General features: G+C 43.4%; 1 protein-coding gene across 1 annotated transcript in view; it reads right to left on the bottom strand.

Moving 5' to 3' along the window:
• The window catches only part of rnf220b (ring finger protein 220b), a 31,360-nt gene extending 21,351 nt beyond the window's left edge, over nt 1-10,009 (bottom strand). Inside the window, exon 1 of the mRNA XM_072388687.1 lies at nt 9,430-10,009. Within this exon, the coding sequence (XP_072244788.1) occupies nt 9,430-10,009 (580 nt within the window). The remainder of the gene's footprint in view (nt 1-9,429) is intronic.
• Between the last annotated feature and the right edge of the window lie 641 nt (nt 10,010-10,650).

Below are 10,650 nucleotides of genomic sequence, written 5' to 3' on the forward strand. Positions count from 1 at the left end.
CTGTCAGAAACACTGTGTTGACTGCTGCTGGTTTGAGGGGACTGCAAGCACCTGGCTGCGTGACACATCTGTGTTTGGGTTAGTCACACTTCCTAAAGGATGTTATTGTGTCTGCCTGGATGAGCAAACAATTACAGCAGATGACGATAGTTTTATCTTCAAATGGTGGAAAGATACAGGTGATTGAGCAGCTTATCGTCAGTAACCCACAGACACAAAAGGAGAGGAATCAGGAGTTTAAGCTCTGATGTTTGATGATAACTTAATCCAGTGTGTATGAAGTACAGAAATCATCAAGGGTGAATAGGAGGAAAAGCACTTTTGCTTCAATGTTCCAGTATGAAGCATTTAAATACCTTATACTGTAATATTCAAAAACATGCTTTCATTTGTGCAAAATAACATTAAAAAGAAGTTTGTTTTGTTGTACCTCAATGTTTCTAAAGTACCCCAAAATGGACAAACCAAACACAGAGAGGCTTTGACATTTATCTACAACCACTGTAGTTTCTCCAACAATCTTGAAAGAGTGAGGCTGGCAGACTTCATTTGTTTGTAATATGCATTTTTCTCACTAACTCCTACATGCTGCTCCAGAATTGTAAACATTTTAGTCCAACCAAAATCCTATGATCCTATCCATCTTAAACAGGACTAACACATGCAGATGATGTGGCTGAGGAGCCAAACACTGTACACATTTACACTCAACTGAGCCTAGGTGCTTTGTTCATGCTCCAAAGTTCCAACATTTTATATAAGCATCTTTATGTTTACAGCAGACACTTTTATCCATAGCAGCCTACACTCATATCCCAAGTAGCAGGTAGCGTAAGGGGGTCTTGCCTAGGGTATTATCTTTCGGGGGGGGGGGGGGGGGGGTTGAACCCTAGTCACCTACATGAAAGGCAGCAATCTTACCACTATATATCCAATCAGCTTTATGTAAAAACAGTAAAGTGTAAGCGCTCAACAATACACCTAAATTCCCGATATACCTGCTCTCATTCAGATATCTAGTTTCCTTGGCCAGAGGTCTAACCACATCAAGAGATTTGACTGAAAATCCGCCCATTAAGACTATGTGTCACTTAAAGCATTTCTAGACCGGCGTTCTGCTCTAGTAAAATCCTCATTTTATGACGGCAGCAGCATGTGACGAAGTCACCATTCAAGCAACTTAAAAATGTCTGTGCAGTAAACTCAGTTATACTTACATGGATGACTCTCACAGTCCACAGCGTCGTGGCGTCAGACATACTTCAGTCAATAACTCGATTTCGCTCCTGTGCATGTATACTGAGACAAGGACAGCGGTCCAGTTTAATGGCACAGTCATGCTGTAACCATAGCTCGACTTAATTGTGCATGTAGCTGTGCGTGCTGATTGTGATTAAATGCTTTTATTCATACATTAAGAGTCTGATAAGTTGCCGTATTGTTTAAATCATTTACACCATTTAGGCAATAACTGCAAACAAAAGTGAGCAGTAAATGATGTTGTTGTAGTGCTGTTGTTTTCCTCAGTGACTAAAGGGCACATCTCTAGGTACTGCGTGAGGTTTCCCAGCACCAGACATGCTGACCTTGTTTTGTTAGGATATAGACAAATTGGACTTAGAAGAATACTTGACCATCAGCCCTCAAACACAGACTGTAAGAAATTGTGATGAGTGCACATGTGTCTGAGGAAAAACTAGTGTGAATGAGAACCCCATTGTAATTGTTTGTGCATGCACTTTTGTGTTAGGTTTGAAATGTGTCTGAAAACACACCTCTGAGTGTGTACTCACATATATCATTTACACACACTGATGTGTAGCCGTGGAGAGCGCAGCGTAGTGTGAGCCCCCATCGATACGCCCCTGCGATCCCCCCCTCAGCAAAGACAGGAGAACAAAGAGGCCCGGTGGCAGCGCCAGCGGGTATAGATCTTCTCCCCTGTGTTCTCGCTCAGCGGGGTCACACAGGCGCCGCTCACAGTTCAATCTCCTCTACTTGACTGATCAGGAGCTTTGAGCCGCTGCTAATGAGACTGGACTCTCTCCAGTATGCAGGAGCCTGAAACAGCCCACCCAGAGCCAACTCCACAGGTTCACACAGATACAAGCAGAATATATGTCAAAACTAATGAAAAACAATGAAAACTGTTTTGGTAAAAAGGCATCCAAATACTGAGTCAGTGAGTTTGAAAGTGAGAGCTTATGGTGAAATATGAGTATGAGAAGAAAAACCGCACTGAGAAAATATTAAGTACTTACCTTTAAACATAGTACTAAAAGACTTTAGAGTGTCATTAAACACATTTTACAGAGATATTTTTACCAAAAATATGACTTTTTAAGCAGCAATTTGAAATAAAACTGATTATGTCTTTATGGATAGTCAACATCAGTAAATTTGACAACGGTTTCTATATTCATATATTTACAGTGTGTTGAAATTTTCCTTATAACTAAGCAACACTTTTGTCTTTCTTTTCATTAAACCTACAATTACATCATCTATGATAGCTATTTTCATCTTGCTCTGAACAAGATTGCTACAGCAGGAGGGAAAGTGAAAATTTCATGCTGTTTTGTGACTTTGCTTATGTGAACTTGAGCAATTCAGTAGAAGAACTACTCGATGAGACAAAATAGCATCATTTGCCTTGAATCAGTCCACAGCATGTATCCTATAATCATTCAGTGATTGATTCGTAATTGTACTAATAGGGTCACGACCGAGACAAAAGGATGTGTAAAGAGTCCTTTCTCTCACTCAACCTCACAGACTCACAGCGGGCCTGCTGAGCACTGCCTGTGTGGTCTATAGGGACAATTAGCACAATCTCCATACTAATAGCAGCCTGTAATGGACACTGCTGAGCCTGCCAGCCACTGTGTGTGCCTGTGTTTGCATATGCATGTGGGTGTGAGGGAGTGCTTGCATATGCACATATACTTCAGTGTGAGAGCCCTCCTGTGTGGAGCTGAGCGTCTGCTTGCCCTCTGGTTGTGGAGAGCACACTGAATTCCCATGTTTATGTACTAAAATGTGTGTGTCTTTGCCTTACCGCGCGTGTACATGTGTGAGTAAGTAGCAAGTAGCCTGTTTTTTTTACTGTGTTGAACCCCTCCCTCCATCCCCTTTGCTTGCGGCTCTAACCCTGATCCACGGCCACTCATTAGCACCATAATAAAGAGTTGAGACGACGTAAAAGGTTATATACTGCTGGACTGCTGTTTTCCTACCAATTATCTGAGCTGTGATTTATGGCTCAAACCCAATGCTATTCTCTGTGGAGAATTGGGGGAGTGTTTACACCCTGACACAGCGGGGTGAGGGGTCAATCCTGGTAAACTTTGACCTTTAAGGCAGAGGTGCACAGGCGGCGATGGGAGCTCGCCAAACAGTTAATCGCCACTGGAAGTGGCTCAATTGATCCCAAGGTCTTCAGGGTGAATGTGTAAGTAATCTGTGCGGTTTCCTGCTCGTGAACATGTCGGAACTGCCTCATGCAAATAGTTACATAGCCTCAAACTTTCTGTGTCTGAAATGTCCATGTTTGAGAGATGAACATATGTGTCATTCTATTTATGTAAAAATTCCCATAATGGAATCCAAATTCAAGGCGTTTATGCTACTTTCTACTAACAGTCCAACAAAGCATAACATTGCATTCAAGATATGTAAAATGTATGATATTTTTGCCATGTGTCAGTCAGGATTCAAAATGTCATTGTCTGCTTCCTATACCAGCCACTTTGCAGCTCCCTGAAGATGTCTTCCTTTTATTTAAAAGATTTTAAAAAAGACAAAATATGGCACATTTGACAACCAACAAGGGCTGTCAATCCTGCTTAAGAAGCCACTAAATGATGTCACAAAATCGTGTATTTGGGAGGTAAAACTATCACGCCTGGCATGCTTTTGGCGTATTGGCTTTTGTTAAGCTCTACCGCAGCTGGGCGACTTGCAACAAGCACAAGTGACATGCTGTAATGAGGTCTGCTTGTGACACTCGGCGTATACAAAACATCACACACATACTGTATATCATACATTACATATGTAGGTTCCTGACTCCCATTCAAGCATAAGGAATTGGTGTGATCTCGCTGTCTGTCTGCGCTGCTCCTCAGCGGCATGTGTTTAACCCCAGGATTTGGCCTTCCTGCCCTCTCTATCTGCCTGACTGATTTGTTAGGCTCCGGGGAGAAGATGGAGGATGTGAATTTGTGTGTGTGTGTGTGTGTTACTTCTGACAAACATGGGATTCAATCTACAGAAATGCCGCCTTTACCCCAAGCCTTCTCTATGCACATGTGCGCACACACACACACACACATATACAAACCATGCCTTTGATGTGAGATCAGAGGCAGCTATGATGCAGGTCGATCAGGTGCGCAGAAAAGTAGAAAGAGGAGGAAACAGAGAGAAGGGAAAGATGGTTTCTGTAAAAACAAGGTTGTTGTTTCAACAACCCTTGGACCCTGCACTCATTATAATCCTCTTTCTTCTAATTTCTCTGTCTCCCTGTTTCTGTTTGTGTAGGCATACTGTAAGAATACACTCATACACAGACAGAAGCGACACTGCTCGTGTGGGCCGACTGCAGTGGGAGACAAAGGCAGCAACTACAAGATGACAAGATGTGCTAAGACTCATGTTTCAGCAGAACATTCTGTTGTCTGTCAAACAGGTGCTGATGGTCACCACAAAAAGACCACTACCCCCCTCTCACATTTCCCCCTGCTACTGTAAAAGTCTACTGCCAGACTTATAGAAATCCTGTCTGTCTCTGACAAGCAGTGTGGTCCGCAGGCTGGCACTGTGCAACTTTTGAAGATTCATGGCAGAAAAACACACACAGATATCGCTCCTCTCATGGCTTCACAAAACACATTAAGGACCACACAGTCAACATGTTAATCTAAATACATCAAGAAAAGCCTCCACATTCCCTCTTTTCAGCCCTTAGAAGATGGATGGAAGGAGGTAAAAAAAGCTGAGAAGACTTTCCCCTCCTGCCAGGATGAAAGCCTCTTTTACTTGGGAGAACATTAGGAAGAACAAACTACCATCACAACAGGAGGGGGAACAGTCAACCACGGCATGCTCTCACATCAAACACAGCTACCATTAATATTGTAATGCTTCCTCCCCGAGCGCTTAAACTCAAGAGCAAGGCAACTAGTGTGGTCAAAGAGAGAGCTGGTTGCAGATGGTACTTTATCTGAAATGATTCAGCTTCTGAGAAGCACAAGGAACATCACTGTAGCTGCAGTGTGTGATGCTGTACACTCAAAATTAGAATCTTCATCAGTTTGGATACGTCTTTTTGATTATCTATTTGAACTTTATCTGATTTTTTTGCTGAAAATTTCCACCTGATCTTTTTTTTTTCACGTTTACACCTTCTAAACTACAGTGTGTCAGCTATTTTGATAAACTTTGTTCATGACAAATCACAAAAAATAAAAAAGCAAGCAAAAAAATGTATAAATAAATAACTTTGCATTAGCATATGGTGAGTTTGACTGTCAATGCACAGAGAGCATATGTGAGACTGCCTGATGAGGAGCGTACACACTGGGAATAATAGCAGGTAGTAGATACTATATGTGTATGCATGAGCATCGAGTGGTTGCTATTGATCTCTTGTGGTCTGCTAGGGGGATGTAAACACTGTGTCTTTCAACAGAAAGCTCCAGTCAATATCAGCAACCGTCAGCGACAGCTAAACACATACTCTCCCCGTTATCAAATCAACACGCGCAGTACGAGTATATGGTCCAACATGTGTGTGTGTGTGTGTGTGTGCTAAAAGAGTCATTTCAATACATAACTTAAATTACATGCACACTTTAGTTTGTACAAAAAAAACCCAGAAAAACTTATGGCTGAATGATCAACACCTCCTGCAGTTGTGTGAGCTAATTCTGCAATAATTGGCTTCATGAATAAGCAACTAAGTGTATCTCAAAACAATTCTGCGTTCCTTAGTTTACTTCGCTGCAGTAATATCCTGAAGAAACAGTCAATTTCACACACGGCAAACTGATGTAAGTTGTGTCTTGAGCAAGATCAAACCTATCAAACTTCATCACGGAGATAATCCTTGTGACAAATCTAAGCTGAATCTATGTAATATTGATTCTCTCCAAGCTGCACTAGTGCACCAACAGCCCATGAATAACCCACCGTGGGGAGCACTTGCACACTGGCACATCTGGTGGCGTGTGTCATGCTTAAATGTTTCCCCATTATCAACTTCCTGCAGGATTTATTTTCACTCAGGTGAAAATTGGATGAGTCCGTCAGAGCCTTCTCATCCCAGTAGCACTGATACACAGATTTTGTTGTAGTGAAGAGTTTTGTCTCCGACACCTTTATGCATAATAACTTCTGATAAGGACTTAACAACGTCTACACAAACAGACTTGCACAGGTGAGACACACAGAAAAAAAATCAAACAAATTGTGCACGTTCCATATGTTGAGCTGATTGAGGAGAGTGATTTTTTGATTTTTTAAATGTTAGTGACTCTGACACATCGTATTATCTTCAGTTGTAGAGATGAATTTAATTTCCCATGTTTGTATGTCATTAACATATAATTACAGCTCATGTTTCGAAGCAAGCTCATGTGAAAGCAGTGCTTGTGAATGTCACTTTTGTAAAGCAGACATCAGGTTAGTCATGTTATTTTGTCCAGAGAACAAGGAAAAGCTTTAATACATAAGTTAAATTAGTGATTAATTATCTGATACTGTTAATAAGAAAATACCTAAATATTCAGTTTCTCTTCTTTGTAGGTAAAAGATGTCACTTTTTGGACAGCCACATCTTCAGGCCGGACATTTAAGTGCTTGTCAACACAGCGGCTCTCAAACATCTGGCTCCATTTATCGCAGCGCTCACTTAGCTTTGCCTCCACTGTGACTCGCAGACGCACACACACACGTTTACACACAGCTTCTGGACACGACATGTTTTTGCCACTCAACTCCTCCAGTTTCCCAACTCGTGTTTCTGGTAAAGAACCATTTTCGTTCCAGCTCAGGCCTGTGGCGGAAAGCATCTCCCAGAGGAAAATAAGCATGACTCGCTCCAGTGAAGACATCTGCCCTTTGAAAGCAAGCGTGGCTGTTTGAACAGCTGTCAGAGCACACCGAGCATCTCAGACCTTCCCTGATAAAACAGAGGCAAGTCTGGGAGGGAGCATCGACAGAGAAAAGGCACGCAATGGACAGAAGGAGATGGCCACTGGAGATGGCACCAAAGGGAGCTGGGGAGAGGTGCTATGTACCTTTCTTGTTGTCTGGATTGACAAGACAGTATGAGAGGAGGTACATGGTCACCTGTGTGCACAAATACTTGTACAGAATGAAAAGGATAGAAAAGAGTGCCTTCTCCTGTAGGCAGAAAAGTCAAGTTACAAAATGGTTTGATAGTCTCTGAGAGTAAGGAGTAGCAAGGTCTCGTAAAAAGGTGTTTGATTCATTCACAAATTTTATCCTCTACATCTAATCCAAATCCAAATGTTCAGGTGCAGTGTCCAGCGCATGGATAAACCTCTGAGGGAATTCTTTGCTTTACAGCACTAAAAGGAATATTTCACTCATAAAAAGACATAGTGGGAACATGCAAACTAAACCCAGAAAGTAATTTCACTAATGAAGAAAACTTTAAAAGAATAAAAGCAGGATTATGTGATCTAGTTTGCAGTTCAGTGAGAATCTGCTCTGCTGCTGTTACTGCAGTACGTGAGCAGTAGACACTCGCACACTCAAAGAAGATTTCAAGCTTAACATTTAAGACTTTTGGGTCCTGAAGTGACTGTCTGTTACCCATTCAAGAGGAACAAGTGTATGTCAGACTTAGAAAAGTGCCAGGAGCTCAACTGCATTAAAGCTCTTAGTTTGCCTGAGCTCCAATCTAATTGGATAAAGCTGGAAAAGCAGCTTCCAATGTGCATGAATCCATTTTTCCCTGTTTCTTTTTTTTTCTTTTTAGAGGAGTGATGCTCTCCGTGTTCTATTGCACCTCATCTTTTGTCCTTGTCAACATTCCCCAAATGAGATTCCCAAAATCAGGAGGTGAGCACGCATGCATGAGTGCACAGAGCAAACACTGTCAGACAGACACACCTCTCACACCAGCATGCTGGCTGGCATTTCTTCTTTTCCTGTCCTTATTAAAATTCCATATAGAGATTCCTTCCTGCCACTCCGCCTCCCTGGCCCTGTCACTCAGCCACCAACCAGCGACAAAATCAGCAAGTTTCAACAAAGACATGCACATATGCAAAGTGACACACGGCGAACAATCCAAACTTTTCTTAAGACAACTCGTCCCTGCTCCCGCCCTTTATGTGTGGGATGAAAGTTTCCTTTAGGTGGTGTGTATGAGAGCACGCACCAGCATCTCTCCCTCCTGCCTTCTCCCCTCTTCAGCTCTGCCACCCCCCCCATCCTTTCTCATTGTCATTATTTTCGATGGTGTCCCCCTCTGATCTGCTGAGCCTTTAGGTGCTCTCTCTCCTCTCACTTTCTGTCTTCCTCTGGTACCTTTCATCTGTCAGGCGCTCCCCTTGGCGACCGCCGCTGAGGGGGTTTGATTTCCCATCATGCCTAGCATTGCCTCCCTGACTCACTCCCTCCCGTCTCCCTCTGAGCCGAGTGTTGTGCCCCCGCGTCGTCGGGCAATTATCCCCAGGAGTAATGAGGAGCGTCTCTCCCACCGGGCGTGCTGACTGACACCTCTCCCACTCATTTGTCAACAAATCAGACGGCTGGTGTGGGCGGCCATATTGAGCTGAGGGTTGTCGTTGGGAAGCTCAGGCTGAGGCACATTGCCGCGTCTCCCTCTTTCTCGCTCTCTTTTTCTGTATCCTCCTCCATCCCTTCCTCTCTATCTCTGCCACCTCGTTATCTCTGACAGGATGTCATTTGTTCCAACTCTCACTCCTCCTGTGTCAACCCTCCATACGCTCCAATGTTTTTGTGTTCCTCAGCCACCAAGAAAAGTCTGACTTCCAATAGGCCTAATGGTCATATGTGGCTAATGATCACTAAGCTGAATAAGTGTCACTATTCAATTTATTTGTGACAAAGTTAGTCACAGCCAGCTGCTGTAAACACTTTGCCCATGGAGATGATAGAGTGCAAAAAAGAGAAATGTTGTCAGGCTTACTCATGGAAGCTCCTTTCAATTTGTCACCTTTAGTCTGTGCAGCTGTAGAGGATATGTTAATCTCATTGGCCATGTCATATCAGGCTGAGCATGAGGTTTAAGATTATTCTCAACACTATTCTCTGGGTACTTTAAAGTTGTGATGGGGATGTTTAGCTGTGGGTGGGAATAGCTGTGAATGTATACTCAATGTATAAAAATGTATGATGTGTCAGATAGCTCCAAGCTGAGTGCATACTCACTGTGCTCTTTGCGCTCCTCTGGGCTCGAAGAAGCCTCTCCATCAGACAGCAGGCCGGACATGGAGAACAGCTTCCTTCCATTCTCCTCTCCAGCTTTTAGGGAGCCAAAGTCAAACTCCTTCCCCTCCACCTCAGGAAAGCAGCTTTTCAGCCTCTTGGCGGGGGTGAAAGCTGACTGATAACCCCCAGACTCCCTTTCCTCTTGCGGGCAAGAGAAAGGTCGGAAGGCGCCCACCCCGCTGTGGTTAAGCATGCCCAGAGTGGAGCAGTCCAGGTTTGGTGGGGTGAACTGAGGGTGCAGGTGGAGCAGGGAAGCAGGGAAGTCTCGGGATGGAAAAGTGCCTGACATGGGGCCCTGCCGCTGATACATGGAGGTGAAGGTGTAGGAGGCTGAGGGGAAGGGAAGGTGGAGGTCCTTCTCCACAGAGGCAGGGACACCAAAGGGTCTGGGCGCCTGGCAGGGCACGGAAGCGTCTCGGCCGGCCTCGGCGGTAGAGGCTAGGACCATCAGGGCGGGGGAGGCCAATGGAGCTGGCAGGTAGGAGGGGCTGTCCATCTTGAAGGGGCGGTGGAGGTCCATTCCCCCCTCTGAGACTGCCGGAAGACACAGTGGGAGATGCTCTTTCATCAAAAAGTTACTAATTACTGGATTTTATAATCTGATTTGTGTTTGATATCGGCTAAAAAAAAGAAAAGGTTTCAATTTTGTTAATTTTACAGGAAATTGTTTCATGAACCCTAACGCCAAAATCTTTTCATGTTGTGTAACACACCGCTTGCAATTCTGGAGGCATTTTTACAATCACAGCTTTGGGCAGATCTCAACAAAAAGGGGTTGGAGGAGGCATACTGAGCCTGTAAATAATTACGACAGAATAAACCACCAATAAAGCACACACATAGACCGAGCCTGCAATGTTAACTTAATAGTGAGGTCTAAGCGATTAGAATAAGGGAGGGAATTTCCAAACGCATACAGGGGAAAAGTACAACCACTCGTTTATTTTTGTAGAAATTAATCTGAGTGAATCACCAAGGTGTAAATCCTTTTGATTGAGACCAGTGAATCCAAATTAAATTCGTCTTTTTAAGTGGAATAAGCATTCAGGAAACAGAAGCGTTTGGACATGACTGCAAAGAAAAAACAATAACCAACAGATAGTTCAAAATAAATAGATAAAGTTTTAACATTAACACGTCAGAGGCTCTGGATTTTCTGTC

This window comes from Leuresthes tenuis, unplaced genomic scaffold, assembly GCF_036924035.1.
Source record: "Leuresthes tenuis unplaced genomic scaffold, fLeuTen1.0.hap1 SCAF_7, whole genome shotgun sequence".
In the NCBI taxonomy this organism is placed as follows: Eukaryota; Metazoa; Chordata; class Actinopteri; order Atheriniformes; family Atherinopsidae; genus Leuresthes; species Leuresthes tenuis.